Raw genomic sequence first — 18,443 nt, 5'->3', positions numbered from 1 at the left:
CTGATGAGACTAGTCAGATATGTAACTCTTCCTTTGGAAGACACCGTTTCCTTTAAAGATCCCATGGAGAGACAGATCGACTCTGAGGATCTACCTGACAGCGGGAATGGCCTGCAAACAAATCATAGCTGCAGTATCTAAAGCCATGGAGACCTGGGCAGACAGTGTTGATGACACCCTAAGAGGCATCTCCAGTGATGTGGCCAGAGGTTCTCCTATCCAGGAGATTAGGCTAGCTTCCGCCTTTCTGGGGGAGGCTTCCATTGATGTCATCCGTCTGGTGGCCCGAGTTATGTTGGCAGCTGCCTCGGCACGTCATGCCTTATAACTCCGTCCGTGGATGGCATATCCGGCTTCCAAGCAAACTTGGTGCCGAATTCTCTTTGAGGGAACATCTCTTTTTTGACAACAAGCTTGACAGCGCCATAACTCGAGCCACGGGTGGTAAGTCAGGGTTCCTCCCTCAGGATCCACGCTTACAGAGCCAGAGATGCTCCTTTTCATGAAGACAGAATACTGACCGAGCCAGAGATGCACGCAGTTATAGGCCTGGCTGGGAGTTTTCAAGATCCTGGAAAGCCAGGCAGTCCTCATTTAACAAATCAACGAAAAGTGGTTCTTCCGGGAACCAGGATTCCACTAAGTCCTTTTGAGATTGGACCAGCTCAGTTTGTCTTCATCACTACCTAGACGATCTACTTCTCTTAGCTCAAGACAAGGGTCAACTTTTAGAACACAGGAGTCTGGTCATCTCCACCCTTCAAGAGTTTGGGTGGCTCCTCTATCTGGAGAAGAGCCACCTGGAACCAGCACAGTCCCTCGTGTCTCTCGGTGCTCTATCCAACACTGTGGAAGGCACTATCTCGCTGCCCAGGACAAGATTGTGGTAGTTCGAGACAGGATTCGTTCAACCCTCGCTTCGGCTCACCTCTCCACTCTCCAGTGTCTGAAGGTGATTGGCACTATGGTGGCCACCATTCCCATGATGAAGTGGGCACAATGGCACACACGGCCCTTCCAAAAAGGGTTTCTCCAACAATGGAAATCCTACAGCAAAAGCCTGCGCATCCACCTTTCTCCAGCCATGATAATATCTCTCCTTTGGTGGCTCCAAGGGAATCTCCGCAATTTCCACTCGATCGTTCCCATCTCTTGGGTCACAATAATCTTAGATGCCAGCAACCGGGGCTGGGGTGCTCATTGCCTATCGGAAGTGGCTCAGCGCAGATGGAACTCCCCTTCTCTGAGGATTGTGTCCAACATCCTGGAACTGCGAGCTGCCTTTCAGGCAATTCTTTCATTCCGCCATCTAATAGAGAACTCTTCAGTAATGCTCAGGTTGGACAATACAACCGGGGTGGCCTACATAAGGAAGCAGGGTGGAACTCACAGCTGGTCCCTGCTACAGGAGGTAGAACCTATCATGAATTGGGCTCAAAGGTACTTACCCAACTTCTCAGCGGTCTACATTCCTGGGATCCAGAATGTACAAGCGTACTTCCTTTCTCATGTTCAATTGAACAACAACGAGTGGTCTCTCCACAAAGGGGTGTTCGATTGGCTTTTGACCCTGGGAGTGTCTCCAGAAGTCGACCTCTTTGCATCCCCATGCAACTACAAGCTGACCAAGTGTTATTCGAGGTTCAGAGATCCCCAAGCGTATGGGATAGATGCTCTCATGGACCAGTGGAGGTTTCACAAGGCCTAGCAGTTATTTTACTTCAGGTGCAAGTATCGTCCATCTCAGCATTCACGGGAGTTTCATGGGCGAATCATTCCCTTGTTCGTCAGTTTTTCAAAGGTGCTATCAGGCTTAGACCTCAGAGGAAACCGAGGTTCCCCAAATGGGATCTCCCCCTTGTTCTGGATTTCCTTTCCAGTCTTGGATCAGATCCCGACAAATCTCTCTCAGTGAAAGATCTCACACTCAAGACAGCCTTCCTAGTAGCAGTTACGTCAGCCAAAAGAGTATCTGAAATCAGAAACTTGGGTTCGAGGGAGCCTTTTCCAACTTTTATTCCGGATAGAGCAGTGTTGATTCCCATGTTGGGGTCAAACCTTAAAGTGACCACAATTTTTCATGAAAACCAAGAGATTGTGCTTCCCACCTTTAGGTCATCAGAAAATCAGGTTGGTTATCCTCTTGATGTGGGAAACACACTGAAACAGTATCTGGGGGTCACAGCTCCGTTTAGGCAATCAGAGTTTCTTTTCATCCTTCTCCACAGGAAAAATAAAGGAATGCGGGTCTCAGTTAGATCCATTGCTGCTTGGATTGTACAGACCATTCAAAAGGCTTATATGGTGAAGGGCTTGGCTCCTCCAGAAGCAGCAACGGCTCATATTCAATTCATATCTCGACCTCTTGGTCAGCTTCCCGACATGTCGCTCCCGAAATAATCTGCAGAGCGGCTTCCTGGTCCTTTATTAACACATTTGTATCTCACTACTATGTTGAACCAGCCGCCTTGTCATCCGTTAATTTTGGTTTGCAAGTACTGTATGTTAACAGTGTTAAATAAATGTTGTTTTTCTTTGCTCAACATTTTGCCCATCCGGGTGTGTTTGGCGAATTATTTCCCACATGTTGATGCCATGGAGTTTGTCAGGAAAATGGAAAATTTCCTATCAAATACCGTAATTTTCTTTTCCTGATAGACTCCATGGCAGCAGGAGTTCCCTCCCAAATGTTTGGAATAGGCTAGTTACGGAACACAGTTAGTAGTCCAGAGCAAAGATTTATGGGAGAGGTGTCCTATGGGTAGTTATGGAGGTGGAGCCTACCCACACGTTGCTGCCATGGAGTCTATCAGGAAAGGAAAATTACGGTAAGTATTTGATAGGGAATTTTCCATTTTAGCTTGCAGAGGCTACTGCAGAATGTAGTGTGCCTCTGTTTAACACTGTAACTATCTATTACTATTACACATAATAGTACTTAATGTACACCGGACGTTTTTACAACCTCTCCTGAACGATTTAACTTGACAGATAGTAACCCACGTTTAAAACGTCCATTCTGCCACATTTACATGCCACGTTTAGCAGTTTTTTGTTTTTTTTTAATAGCCAAAAATGAAAAACACCTGTAAACGATACGCGGCTAAACGCGAGTTACCTTGTTTAGCCACGCTTGGTGTCGGAAACTTTGGCATCTGAACTCATTTTTTTGCCTTCAAAGAAAAGCCTATAAACGCAACTGCCTGAAAACGACATTAAAGCGGGGTCCCCCTATCTATCGTTTTTTTTTTTTTGAGTTCATTCACAAACTTTTCTTCTCAGCATTACATACTCATATATTGTGTGTAATATGTCCGCCTGTGTCAGATTTCGTCAGAAAGAATAACTTATATTATTCACTGCAGGCGGTTTCCATCTTCATTGTGGGCATTTGAAGCCCACAAGCATTTACTTCCTGGATGTGGTGAATGCTGTGCTCCCAGCATTCACTGCTCGTTCCTGCACATGCTCAGTGGCATCCTGGGAAGCCTGAGACTAGCTCCCAGGAGTCTGGGAGAGGCTAGAAACAAGCCTACTCCCACGGGAGGAGAACCAGGAAGTGCAAATAAGAATAGAAAAATAAAAGGTAATTACGGCGATTTTAATTTTTTTAAACGGCATGTCAGCATCTAGGCAAGGAAGAGAATACATACAGATATTGTTCAAAATTTGGGTGGAACCCCGCTTTAAAGGAACCTGTGTACATGTACACATAAGATAACATTGGATGAGTTCAGGGGCAGTTGAAAAAAGCATCCAACTGCCTCTGAACGTCTGTTTACCAGCAGCAGTGTACATAAGAGATAAAAAAATATATATATTTTGCTGGCCTGAAATGCAGAGATCTCACCTCCAGTGCCCCCCCCCAGTGAATTTAAGAACCCATTAGATTGCTTATATTCTTCCACATTTACCAGATACTGAAATACACATTTTGGACAGACTAACCCTGTAATGCCCCGTACACACGGTCGGATTTTCCGATGGAAAATGTCCGATCGGAGCGTGTTGTCGGAAATTCCGACCGTGTGTGGGCTCCATCGGACATTTTCCATCGGATTTTCCGACACACAAAGTTGGAGAGCAGGAGATAAAATTTTCCGACAACAAAATCCGATCGCGTCAATTCCGACCGTGTGTGGCCTGTTCCGACGCACAAAGTGCCACGCATGCTCAGAAGAAATTCCGACACAGAACAGCTCGTTCTGGTAAACTTAGCGTTCGCAATGGATACAGCACTTTCTTCACGCTGCAATGTTAAAAATGGTTTAATACAGCGCAATCTCTTCTTCTTTATAATGTGACAAGAATATAGTAGTTTTGCTGCTCATATTCACACAGACTTCTCACAAACTTATTTTGTTACTATTTATCGGGATTCCCTCAATATATTTTGATTTCTCACATCTGACAACATTTTTTTTTTGTATTTTTTTTTTGTCTTTAATGTAGATTCTTTTTTTGTGTTTGTATTTTTTTGAAGGGTGTTATTTTTTTGGGGGGATTTTGATTTGTACTCCCAAAAATGTTTGTGTGTGTTTTTTGTGACAAGTTCCCACAACACCATTGATATGTTGTTATATTTAATCTGTAGGAGATTGTTTGGTGTTGTTGTCCCTTGTTAATTTCACATTTTATGTTAGAAATGTACCTGAATCGTCACCAACAAACTGTCCTTTTTGGATGAAAACACACACAGGAGAGTAGAATTTCCCTCAAAAATTTTTATTAAAAGGGGTCACAACTAAACAAAGAGGGAGGCAACGCTGGAGAAACTGCAGAAGTGGGTGAAGCCTTGGACCCCCAGGGCACACATCAACTATTTCAAAGCAAAATTGGTGGCCTGATGAGTCCTTATCTAAGGGAGTGCAGTCTGGTCCAGAAGTCCCTGAGATCCGGAAATCAGCAGATGACATCTGTGTCCCCAGGCTGTGGTCATACAAGAGACTGCAGCTTTTGTCAGACCAGACTGAACCCAGGGTCATCACTCTCTGGTCTTCTTTCCACGCCTCCTTCCACGCGGTGGCTCTGGTGGTGGAGTTGTGGCAGCAGGAGGAGGAGGAGGATGCTCCAACTCAACCACGTCGGTCTTGGGTGTTAGTTCCCCACTCACCCCCTTACGTAGGACTTTATACATAAGGTCCTCACAGAGGTTGCGTTGACCCTGCTGCATGCCCTGCAGTTTAGTGGCAGCCATGCAGGCAAAGGCCTCTTCAGGAGTGGGTAAGGCTCGTAGGGACGCCGAAGCCTCCTGAATTAGCCTGAACGCAGAATCCTGCACGGGACTCGGAGTCGCCTTCCTGGCTCTTTTATATGGAAGGCAGAGGGGAGGAACCTGCGATTCAGTCAGGCTGCGACTTGTCCCAGGCTTCTCTTGGCTGACACTTAGCCCCGCCTCCTCCTGGCTGCCACTAATCCCCACCTCCTCCTGACTGCCACATTCCACAACCTCCTCCTGGCTGAGGTCTTCCTGTGTATGAAAAAGGGACATAGTTTTAGTATTTTAGTCATCAATCACACACAATTTTCACCTCCTGACTGTTGCAAATTGAATGTTAACAAATATAACAGACTATCCTTCTGAGCCCAGCAGTTTTCATTCCTGTCCCAAATTTGGGTGCCCACTACTGTCTATTGATATGTAAAACTCTTTTTTCAATCAGCAATTAGTGATCAATAATAACATCTAGTAAAGATCATTTCTTTATTGACCAGAAATCTGGAGAACAATGCTATACCTGACTCCAGCTGGGCTCCTCCACTTCTTCCTGGCTGGAAGGACCAGGTTGGACATCGGAAGCCTCAGATGGGGTGGAAGGAAGAGTGGAAGGAAGAGTAGAGAGGGATTCCCTGACTTCAGTGTGGTCTGACAGAAATCGCAGTCTCTCATAATACCACAGCCTTGGGACATAAACGTCATCTGCTGCAGCTCCGGATCTCTGGGAATCTGTGACCTTCTTGCGCTCCCTCAGATAAGTGCTCCTCAGGCCACCAATTTTGTTTTTTAAATAGGGGATGGTTGCTGTGGGGGCCACCGGCTTCACCAACTCCAGCAGTTTCTCCAGCGCTGCCTGCCTCTTTTGTTTATGGTTATAGTGGGGGTGTCTCACCTGCCACAGACAGGGCAGCTCCCTGTACTTGTCTATGAACAGGGGGAGGAAATTGTGGTCGTTGAACCCATCCATTTTCTCTGCAAGACACAACACAAGACAAACCCTAATGTCAGGCCAAACTCCCCTAATCTTGTTACAATATAGGCTTCCATTTCGAAGCAGTATAGGCCCAAGTTTAGATCGTACCTTCGTTATCACGATCGGCGCCTCCGATGCTCCTTCCTCCGCTCACAGATCGTACGTAAGACAAACGCGTGTTACGCTTTATACACACTGCGCATGCGTATAACTCCGCCCGTCCCTGACGTTCTTTCTAGTCTATTCCCCGCCCCTTTTCGTTCGGCGCAGTGGGGGAAGAGCACATGGCGGATAGACAGCAGGTGCGTGCTAATTGTAGCAACGAGGAGGAGGAGGAGGAGGAATGGCCGGAGCCTGAAACGTCCCGATCCAGAAGGAGATTTAAGTACTCAAATATGTCCTTTGGGGAGATGTTGGAGATGGTGGACATCCTGAAGAAGGCCGACTATGATGGAAAGTATGGGCCTTACCCCAACCCCAATGTCCGAAAGGCCAAGATCATGGCGAAAGTGGTCAGGAGTCTGCACTGGAAATTTGGGGTACGACGATCGAAAGATCAGCTCAGGAAGCAGTGGTCGGACCTGAAATTACGAGAACATGAGCAGTACAGAAAGATCCGGAGAGTGCTGCAAAAAAGTAAGTAGTTGTCCTGTGTTCCTATTCTTTATGTTTATTACGTTCGTGCTGCTCCATGTGCTTTTAGGAACTGTTGTACAGTTTAAAATGGCAACTTTCATGTTCATGGGCACATTATTCGTTCGGATCACACATTTTTCTTTCGGACTATAAAATACCATTGTTTAGCCCATATGCATTTGGCCAGCATTTTGAGGCCCTATACTTGTCTTCAAAGAATTGGGTTGTGTAGATGGCTTTGTTACTAGAATGAAATGCAAACTAGATTCTGTGTAAGGAGAGGACACTGAGCAGCTGTTTTCACATCTGGACACTGGAGCACTAGTGTGGGACCCCAGAACACCATTTTTATTAGGGGGGCCACACAGGTGCTCCAGTGTATACTATAGGGGGGGGGCTACATCTGTGAAGCTTGTACCAAACAGGTAAAGTATTGCAGGTTGACAAAGGACACTAAAAAAGCGACATCTTTGAACTCTGCTAAAATTGACAATTGTACACCACTTCCAAGCAATGTTTCCTATTTCTAGTTCTGCCATCAAATATCTGTGTGCTAATTATACCATTTTGTTTGACAGGGGATAAAAGACTCGGAGGACACCCCTCATCCAAGGAGACCACAGACCCCCCACCTCTGGAAGAAGGGGAAATCCCCCCAACCCAAGAAGAGCAGGAGAAGGAAGACGTGGTGGAACTAGTCACCACAACAGGTGAGTGTCTGCGACCACAGGCTCAGGTAAGAGATGGATGGCGGCATATTTTTGACACCTAATTTTTTGGGGGGGTTCCTCTCTTTTTAGGTGATCGTGATGTTGTGGATCCAGATCCTTTCACATCCGAAAGTGCCCAGATCCTGATCGGGGAGATCATGGGGTGTAATTTACAATTGGAAAACATCAAGAAAAATATCAATGATGTTATTCAAAAAAATAAAAACATCATTGATGTTTTGGGGCGAGTTTAAAACCCCTCCAAATCACTTTCTTCTTTTGTGTGCTACAATGTGCAAAATGTTTTTGTGATTTTTCACAAAGCCAAATTTGGAGGATGCACACAGTGTGTCAACATGTGCTATCTGCCATCACGGGAGATCAATGGATGCGTTTTGGGGGTGCAACCCCTTCCTCAATAATAAAGTAGTGGTGAGGAAGGGCTTGCTCCCCCAAAACACGTCCCTTGATCCCCCGTGATGGCAGGTCGCACATGTTGACATTGGTAAATTGCTGTGCATCTTCCAAATTTGGCTTTTCCTGGGGTGACTTCCCCCCATCTGAACGCAATATCAAACACAGTTCCTAAATACTCATGTCTGATATTGCCTTCAAGTTCTACAAAATGTGACGTTTGTAAGTTCAAGATTTGTGTCTTTCTTGTTGGTTTTACACATGCCTGTTTTATCTAAAATGGACATTTCTATTTTTGATAATGCTACCCCAAAAATTGTTAGACAACAAACATGTTGGTTTGTTTGAAAAACCTTTGGTAAATGCACATGTGATTGTGCAGGTATAAAAAAGTTTGTTAAGCAAGAATGTGTGGATTATTGTCTCAACGCTACAACACTTTTGGGGTGATGTCATTGGTGTTTTCAGAGAAAATGGGGGTTATTTACTAAGGGCACATCCTCTTGGCACTACAAGTGCAGTTTCAGTGCAGTTGCAACTGCACTTGTAGTGAAATGTTTTTTTGCATTTAGTAAATAACAGCCAACAGTGCTTTGTATAATAAGGTTACACAATCACGACATTTTCTGGACTCAACACATTTCTGTCAGGGTCAGCTAAAACAAACACAAGCAGTAAATGTCCACAAAGAATTTCTTTTTTTTTTTTATTATAAAAAGGCTTCACAGATTTGCTGGCATATTGATAGCCCCCCTACCCGCAAAGAACTCCAGGTAGCGTAACCGGACATCACGGGCACTCAGGGAGGGCAAGCCAGGACGGCCGCTTTCAAGCGCCGTCAGTGTGGTTTCATGTATCATTCTGGCCTCAGGCCCAACTGAGCCAGCATAGTTGGCCGAATGTTTCCTTAAAAAGTTATGGAGAATACAGCACGCCAGTATAATATGGTTCAGTTTATACTCCGCCATATGGATGGGTGTCATAAATAGGCGGAACCGGCTGGCCAGGATTCCAAATGTGTTCTCCACCACTCTTCGGGCTCTGGCCAGCCGGTAATTAAAAACCCTCTGTTCTGGGGTGAGGGTCCTCATCAGGAATGGCCGCATCAGGTGGTCCCCCAAACGCTTCATCAGCAACGAACACAAATGGGAGTCCTTCCACATTGTCCTCTGGAGGTGGCAAGTCCAAGCTGCCATTCTGGAGACGCCTGTAGAACTCCGTCTGGGCGATGACTCCACCATCGGACATCCGGCCATTCTTCCCCACGTCCACATACAAGAAGTCGTAATTAGCCGACACCACCGCCAACATCACTATACTATTGAACCCCTTATAGTTGAAATAGTATGACCCTGAGTTGGGTGGTGGGACGATGTGGACGTGTTTCCCATCAATTGCCCCTCCGCAGTTAGGAAAGTCCCACCGCTGGGCAAAGTGGGAGGCCACAGTCTGCCATTCCTGTGGCGTGGAAGGAAACTGTTGAGGGAAAAAATAAAACATTACTATTTTTGCTCAGAAACATGGTAAGCAGATTAGGCACAAACATTATATGTGTCAGGGTACCATTGGCACCGAACCGGGGCGTCGGCGTACGCCTATGCGCCGGCGCGCTCCGTTACGCGCTGTTCAGCAAATCCCTGTTGTTCCCGGGCGTCGGCGCGGCGCTGGGGCGCACGCGGGTACGCGGCGCTTGTGTGCACGCGCGTGTGCACGTGCGCGCGTACGGGTGTGCGCGCGTTCGCGATAGCGCCGGTTTGGCGCCAAAGTGCACATAAAAGTCCCCCTGTGCCTCTGGCACATTGCTGCTTCGTCTTAGCTTCGTGATTCTTGTATTTGAACCTGATTGCTTGCTACCTATCTGACCCGGCTTGTCTGACCATCCGTCCTGCTCCAATCTGACCCGGCCTGTCCGACTAGTCTTCTACTACCTGCCTGATACCGTTGCCGATCTCTGCCTGCCTACCGACTCTGCCTCTGCCTGCTGTTTTTGCCTGTCGCATATCCTTGCTGACCCGGACCGTCTGACCCTGCTTGTTCCTGTTTAGTCCTTGCTGTTGCACCTTCAGCTTCAGCTCCAGAGACCTCTGCATCTCCAAGTGTTCCAGTTTGCTGCCTCCAGTCTCACCTGATCTGCAGTCCAGCCATCCCTGTGGGATCTCTCATCACTTCAGCATCAGAGACTCAGCTCAACAGGCACTCCTACCCCACTGTGCTCAGGAGACCACTGTCCCCACTCCAGTGGCTCCTGAACCAACGTTGTATGAGAGGTCTTCTCCTACAAGTCAGGCTCTACTACCAGGTACCTAACAATATGGGTCAACCTCCAGACAGCATTTAGTAAGGGGAATTTAACAACGCCAAAGTATAAGGTACACCTATCATATTCCCACTCCCCCCCCTCTCATGGGCCATTTCTAACATTATGGGGTGTGTGGAAATCTTGGACAGGTAACCCTCTTCACTTCATTGAGAGATGAATGCCTAAATAATGGGTATTACTTGGAACAGCCCCTCCTTAGTTACACTATTGGCAGCCCACTGGACAGGTAAGAAGTGTCATAATACCAAGATATAAATACACATTGTACACATTTGAGGACATTTGGACATTCTGCTATTACCTATCAAGATAATAATAGAATACAAAAACTTTAAACAGTACCATTGGAAAGTATACAGGCAGGCCCTTGCACTACATGCTTTGGGTAATTCATCCATACATCTGAGCACAAAAGAGATGAGTATAGTGTGTATGGGTTTGGCAAAGTCAGCAGATAGATGATTGAGGATAGATAGAGAATTGGGATCAGCTGAGTTAGCAGTTGGGGGAGGGAGGGTTACTAAAAATTATTTGGGGACACCACAAAAAAAAAAGCCTCTGGCACTCTGCCTAAATTTAAAGAAAAAATAAAATTTCAAAACATTTTAGGGGGTGTTTGAATATAGGGCCAGGAGACACCATGCTGGAGAGGTTATTGAAGGACAAATATGTATGAAGGACCTAAAATAATAATTACATAAAAATCCAGCATGCATGAGGAGAAAGGGGACATTCACAGCATATTCCAATCATGGTAATTAGGGAATGAGGAAAGAAATACAATATATTAGCAAACATTCAATACAATAAAATGTGATATTAAAGGATAAATCTTACCTTCATATACTCCTTCTGCAGGACCTGGATGATGGCAGAACCGGTCTCTGGGATAATGATCCCCAGAGCCTGGGGGGAGATGCCTGTCGAGAACTTCAAGTCCCGCAGACTTCTCCCTGTCGCCAAATACCGCAGGGTAGCGACCAACCTCTGCTCCGCAGTGATGGCTTGCCTCATGCAGGTATCCTACCTGCTAATATAAGGGGTCAGCGAAGCCAACAGACGGTGAAACACGGGGTCCGTCATCCTGAGAAAGTTCCTGAAATCATCAGGATTATTCTCACGGATCTCACAGAGCAAAGGCATATGAGAGAACTGGTCACGCTGAAGCAACCAATTCTTGGTCCATGAACTCCTCCCCACCCTGTTCATGGACTGGACTTGTGTCAAGGTCAGGACCCCAACACCAAGCCCCCGCACAGCACGAACTCTACGAGGAGTACGCATACGCAACATGGCTAGAAAACGGTCGGCTGCTCAGAACGAAGTAACAGAACGCACTGAAGAACAGCAAGGCCTGTGAAGAGCGACCTGAAAAACAGTAACGAACGAACAAGAATACAATGACTAATTAAAGTCACGCGGAACTTGCTGCACGCACTGAAGAGCAGATACAAACCCACAAGCACAAACTGAACGGCAGAAAACGATCTGAAAGCCACGAGTCTGAAAAAGCGCGAATCGTCTCTCACCAAACTTTTACTAACACGAGATTAGCAAAAGGAGCCCAAAGGGTGCCGCGCTTGGTTCTGAACCGGCCTTTTCTAGTCTCGTCGTACGTGCTTGACGTCACCGCGTTCTTGGCGATTGGAAATTCCGACAACTTTGTGCGACCATGTGTACGCAAAACAAGTTTGAGCCAACATCCGTCGCAAAAAATCCTAGGATTTTGTTGTTGGAATGTCCGAACAAAGTCCGACCGTGTGTACGGGGCATAAGAGTGTGAAACACATATTACTTTACCACAGGAAAACCTCTCAAGGTACCTTTGCTTTTTTTAAGACTTAAGCTGGCCATACACAAGCAGATTTTCTAATGATTGTAAATACGGATATTTATATGAACATTTGTATAAAAAAGTTCACAGTACATTCAATGGCGTGGTAATTGTCGTTCAAAAGAGCTTAAAAAAAGTTTGTGTTTAACATTCAGTTTTGGCATGAAAGGACTTTCTTGGGTGAAATCCTTACTTACTATTAGAAATTAATTTGTTCCAGAAAGATTTTCCATCCTGTCCCATTTTTTCTCTCATTACTACGGTTAAATATTAACGTTGATTTGACCGCACTAATGACTAAAAAGTTGAACAAACATTCTTAAAGTGAAAATTTTCTAATTCAATTCTAATAGTATATTGCTTTACACTGGAGCTGCAGGGCTATACCTTGGAGAAGCATAAGTAAATGTCTACACAGATAAATATCTTTGACAGGCTGAGGAAACAATGCTTAATTGATCTATTAAGCAAGCTGAGTGTACAGTGAGGAAGGGGTCTGTATATTTGTGCAGTCATCCTATGCATATATGTGGATTGAGTGGAAGCCCTGGAGGCAGAGAAGAACTGGAGAGAAGAGTGTGAATGGAGTGAGCTGTCATGTACAGATTAATGTCATGCTGAGGAAGCTGGATGTGAATCCATTGCATAGCTCATTCAGCTGTCCACTGCAATCAGTCTGTCTGGTGAAAATCCATGAACAGTCAGTGAGGGGTTTGATTCTTCATTATATGTATTGATTGAGGAATTAACTCCATATGACTTCAAAAGCATTGGATCATTGGTCGCTTAGGTATCCTGAGTAATATATTTAGCAGCCCATCATGCCTATTGTGGCGTTGTCCATTTCATCTTCAAAAGGTTTGGATACTAAAAAAACCTAAACAGCATGTCCACGGTACTGATAGCTATGGGACCCCTTGTAGAGATGGTGCCCGACTTACCAAATGTAATTTTTTGGATAACAGCAAAACACTTTTAACCTCAGCAACTGACTTTCAGAGGACCATTATTTAAAAAATATATATTCTGATAATACACTTAATAAGAGTATTTACTCAAGTATATGAATTTCCTTTTTTCTTTTTTTTTTTTTTAATATCACATACCTTTATTTGTATTTTCCCACCTATACTTGTAGACCAAATAGTTCAGTAGCTATCAGCCAACATTTTATTTTGCAAAATCCAGCTGTCACTGATAGTTTCCGTTCCCACTAAAGACTGGGAACCAATGTAGTTTCCAATCATGGGATCACTATGTCAGCTATTATTATTATTATTATTATTATATGGGATTTATACAGCGCCAACAGTTTGCGCTGCACTTTACAACATGAGGCCAACAGTACAGTTACAATACAGTTTATTACAGAAGGAATCAGAGAGCCCTGCTCTATTACAGTAATCACATGCAAGCTAAAGGCTTTATTCAGGACAAAATATTTTAATTGGCATAGGCTACTGCAAAATTGAAATGGTCTTTTTCTAACACTTTAATTGTCTGATATATTATCAAAAAGTTTTAAAAATATTTTAAAAGATTTTAACCTTAAAACTAATTTAAAAATAATTTAAATAATTAAATATGACTGTAACAGCTTTAAAATGTTTATACTGGAGACGAGCCCCCCTGGACTTCCAAGTGTCATAGCGCGCCCCAGCCGGAGCTGACAGGAGTATTATCCGCCCCCCAATACACAGTGCCAGAGAGGAGGAGGAGCCGCCGGTCCGCCCCCTGCCGCGCGCCATTACCAGCCCAACACTGGAGAGAGAGCGGCGCGAGGATCGCTGCATCCAACAGATTTTAATTTCACTAAGTTATTCTCAGCCTGGAAAATACCAATTTTTTCGTTTTGATTTCTACTCCTGCATTTCTGGGATTTTGTCAAGATGTCACGCAGCCCTGACGTGAAGGAAGACCCCATGGAGTGCCCTCTTTGCATGGAGCCTTTGGAGATAGATGACATTAACTTTTTCCCTTGCACATGTGGATATCAAATATGCCGCTTCTGTTGGCATCGTATACGCACAGACGAGAACGGGCTCTGTCCCGCATGCAGAAAGCCATATCCAGAAGACCCTGCTGTCTACAAACCTCTCTCCCAGGAAGAGCTGCAGAGGATAAAGAATGAAAAAAAGCAGAAACAGAATGAACGCAAACAGAAAATATCAGAAAACCGCAAGCATTTGGCCAGCGTGGGCGTGGTTCAGAAAAATCTAGTCTTTGTAGTGGGCCTTTCACAACGCCTCGCAGACCCAGAGGTTTTAAAACGACCAGAATATTTTGGAAAATTTGGTAAAATACACAAAGTGGTCATCAACAACAGCACATCCTATGCTGGCTCACAGGGTCCAAGCGCTAGCGCATATGTAACGTACATACGGTCAGAAGATGCACTTCGAGCTATACAGTGTGTAAACAATGTGGTAGTAGATGGGAGAACGCTTAAGGCATCTTTAGGTACAACAAAATACTGCAGTTACTTCTTAAAAAATATGCAGTGTCCAAAACCAGACTGTATGTATCTACACGAATTGGGGGACGAGGCGGCTAGTTTCACAAAAGAAGAAATGCAGGCGGGCAAACATCAGGAATATGAACAGAAGTTGCTTCAGGAACTCTACAAACTTAATCCTAACTTCTTACAGTTGACTACGGGTACAGTTGACAAGAACAAAAACAAAGTGACACCCTTACAGAGGTATGATGTTTCTGTTGACAAGTCACCTGAGTCATTAAGTATAGGAAACAGTGATAACTTACAACAGATATTAACAAGTGACACCCCATCACCTCCGCCAGGCTTATCCAAACCCAACACAGCCATCCCCACCAGTTCAGCAAATCACAGCGCACGGTCTCCCTTCGAAGATGCCATGGCAGAATCACAGTCTCTGTTCTCGGACAACTTCCGACACCCAAATCCTATCCCCAGTGGACTCCCTCCATTCCCCAGTTCCCCACAGACATCAAGTGAATGGCCCACAGCTCCAGAGCCACAAAGCCTCTTCACATCAGAAACAATCCCGGTCTCCTCATCTACGGACTGGCAAGCTGCATTTGGCTTTGGCTCTTCTAAACAACAAGAGGACGACTTGGGCTTTGATCCCTTTGATATCACCCGCAAAGCCTTAGCAGACTTAATAGAGAAGGAACTGTCTGTTCAAGACCAGCCAGCACTGTCCCCCACCTCTGTTCATAACCCCTCTCCTCACACTACTGCCAAAGGGCCAGGATCTGGTTTCCTTCACCCCACCACAGTCACCAATGCCAACTCTGTCTCTAGCACCTTTCCTGTTTTACCACAGCGGTTCCCACCCTTTCAACACAGAGCAGTTTATAACTCGTACAGTTTCCCAGGCCAGGCAACACGGTATCCGTGGATGGCCTTTCCTCGCAATAACATCATGCACTTGAACCACACGGCAAACCCAACCTCAAACAGTAATTTCATGGACTTGAGCCACCCTCAACACAACACAGGTCTGGGAGGGATTCCTATTTCAGACCACAGCAATTCAATAGAAAGTATAAATATGAAGGAATGGCAGGATGGTCTTAGGGCCCTCCTGCCCAACATAAACATCAACTTTGGTGGGCTCCCCAATGCTTCTTCCCCTTCCAACGCTACCCACAGTGCACCAACGTCCAACACTGCCACAACAAACAGCCTGAACTGGGACTGCCCGGCCAGCTGGATGGATCCCGCTATCATTACAGGCATCCCGTCATCAACAGGAAACGGTTTAGAACCTTTGCAAGATGACAATCCACCACACTGGTTAAAGTCCCTGCAAGCTCTGACAGAATTGGACGGCCCCAGTAGCAGTATACCTCCCCACCACCCTCATAACAACCTCTTCAGCACACAGATCCCTCTACACAGAGCAAATTGGAGCCCATACCCTCCCCCCACAAACCCTGCCAGTTTCCACTCCCCACCCCCAGGTTTTCAGACCGCCTTCAGACCCCCTACCAAAACACCTACAGATCTAGATCCCTGCAAGCTCTGACAGAATTGGACGGCCCCAGTAGCAGTATACCTCCCCACCACCCTCATAACAACCTCTTCAGCACACAGATCCCTCTACACAGAGCAAATTGGAGCCCATACCCTCCCCCCACAGACCCTGCCAGTTTCCACTCCCCACCCCCAGGTTTTCAGACCGCCTTCAGACCCCCTACCAAAACACCTACAGATCTACTACAGAGCTCCACCCTGGACCGTCATTGAGAAAAAAAATATATGGAACTGCTAGAATTTGGGATGTCGTTCCCTGCCTCAACCACAGTTTTCAGTCAAAATAAACCCCTCAGTGTTTCCCTCTCATATAATTTCTTCTCCTCCTAACAGTTTCCAGAATTATCAAGAATCTTCATTTTAAGGGGATCACCAACCCCTTCTCTCTCCCAAAAAAGTTGCCATTTGAGAGTCTTTCATCGTTTTTAAAGCTCGTTCTTGAAGGAGGCCAACATCAAAGAGCACCACAAGTTTCCAAAAAAATTTAGAGAGATGAAAATTCAAAAAGTTTTTGTTAAATCGCTTCAAAAGAGATCATTGATCTGCTACATGATATATATTTTTGTTTAAAAAGAAATAAATTTATTGTGATTTAACAGCTCTCAGATCTAGCTAGTGCAGGTAGCAGGAAAAAAATAATCTTAAAATCTTTAGGGAATTAGTATTCTAACATGATCAGTAAGTAACTACGTGTTTTTGTTAATGGAGAGCACCATTCAAATGAAATGCCATTCAGGTTTTGTTGAGTTTTTTTGTCCTTTAAACAGTTTAAGGTCTGGCGAACAAAACCATTTCATTAATTTTCTTCAGGACCAAAGGGGCAGGTTTTTATCAACATTGATTTTCAGGCCCACTGGAATTGAAGGGGTTTAGATGCAATAAGTACGTAGAATCGTCTCTTACTTATTGACAATTTTTTTATTTTTTTTTCCTCATTTGCCATTTGTTAGTGGTGCTTTCAATGTTCAGTACAGTGGGCTTTTTTAACTGTGGATATGATGCAGTTAAGCCATTTATTTTTTCAGCTGAATAAACAATCCACTGTTTCTTACAGTCAACCAATCTCTCTACCAGTACAGATGTTTTTTTTTATTTTTGTTTTTTGGTAATTCAAGACCTCAAAAGGTATTTTGTAAATGCTTTCTGCTGTTGAGCTGTACTCTGTCATTCTTCAGCCACGAAGATCCAAACCGTTTAATCATCATGAATAATCTGCCTTACCTGACCTGTGTTTCCTTTGCAAAATCGGGCAGTCTTTGCACTTACAGATATTTTGCTCTTTGCTCAAGCGGCACATGTGTCTAGGTATTGGGAAAAGACGGTTGCGTTTTTTATTTTATTAATGTGCTCTTTCTGCAGCAGATCAATCTGTTTTGCTTTTACAAAATGTGACCAGTTGATGACAAACCCAACAGCTTTTTCATATCATTTTCAAATTCACGTATGGGAGTTTGACCAGCCACCTGACCTAACTTTAACTTCTTCAGCATTTCTGGAAGTTACAGCAGTATTGAAGATTGGGAAGAGGAGAAGCCTACAAGCGAGGGGGAAAAATAAGACAAATTAAAACATGGTTATAACCTGACGCTAAAACTAAACCAAGAAAATGTACTTCTGTCTACAGAATTAAAACTAAAATCTTAAATAAAACAGAAAACTTGATGATAAAAAAAAAATAAATAAATAAATAAAAAAATAAAATGTTTATACTGTTTTCAAGGACATACAGTGGGGACAGAAAGTATTCAGACCCCCTTAAATTTTTCACTCCTTGTTATATTGCAGCCATTTGATATAATCATTTTAGTTCATTTTTTTCCTCATTGATGTACACACAGCACCCCATATTGACAGAAAAACAGAATTGTTGACATTTTTGCAGATTTATTAAAAAAGAAAAACTGAAATATCACATGGTCCTAAGTATTCAGACCCTTTGCTGTGACATTTATATATTTAACTCAGGTGCTGTCCATTTCTTCTGATCATCCTTGAGATGGTTCTACACCTTCATTTGAGTCCAGCTGTGTTTGATTATACTGATTGGACTTGATTAGGAAAGCCACACACCTGTCTATATAAGACCTTACAGCTCACAGTGCATGTCAGAGCAAATGAGAATCATGAGGTCAAAGGAACTGCCTGAAGAGCTCAGAGACAGAATTGTGGCAAGGCACAGATCTGGCCAAGGTTACAAAAAAAATTCTGCTGCACTTAAGGTTCCTAAGAGCATAGTGGCCTCCATAATCCTTAAATAGAAGACATTTGGGATGACCAGAACCCTTCCTAGAGCTGGCCGTCCAGCCAAACTGAGCTC

General features: G+C 44.5%; 1 protein-coding gene across 1 annotated transcript; it reads left to right on the top strand.

Annotated features, from left to right (window-relative positions):
• Positions 1 to 13,723: 13,723 nt before the first annotated feature.
• LOC141140705 (CCR4-NOT transcription complex subunit 4-like) lies at positions 13,724 to 17,798 on the top strand. Its single transcript, XM_073628143.1, has 2 exons — positions 13,724 to 16,053; positions 16,263 to 17,798. Exons 1-2 carry the CDS (start codon positions 13,995 to 13,997, stop codon positions 16,337 to 16,339), a joined length of 2,136 nt encoding a protein of 711 aa, XP_073484244.1. The 5' UTR covers positions 13,724 to 13,994; the 3' UTR covers positions 16,340 to 17,798.
• Positions 17,799 to 18,443: the final 645 nt, after the last annotated feature.

The sequence above is a fragment of the Aquarana catesbeiana genome, linkage group LG04 (assembly GCF_042186555.1).
Source record: "Aquarana catesbeiana isolate 2022-GZ linkage group LG04, ASM4218655v1, whole genome shotgun sequence".
Classification (NCBI taxonomy): Eukaryota; Metazoa; Chordata; class Amphibia; order Anura; family Ranidae; genus Aquarana; species Aquarana catesbeiana.
The sequence above is the reverse complement of the archived record's forward strand: the minus strand, read 5'-3'. Positions and strand labels throughout refer to the sequence as shown.

Coding starts and splice junctions, on each gene's coding strand:
- LOC141140705 (XM_073628143.1), top strand. CDS start 13,995: ATGTCACGCAGCCCTGACGTGAAGGAAGACCCCATGGAGTGCCCTCTT. Junction 16,054..16,262: donor TTTCCACTCCCCACCCCCAG/GTTTTCAGACCG, acceptor CCCCACCCCCAG/GTTTTCAGACCGCCTTCAGA.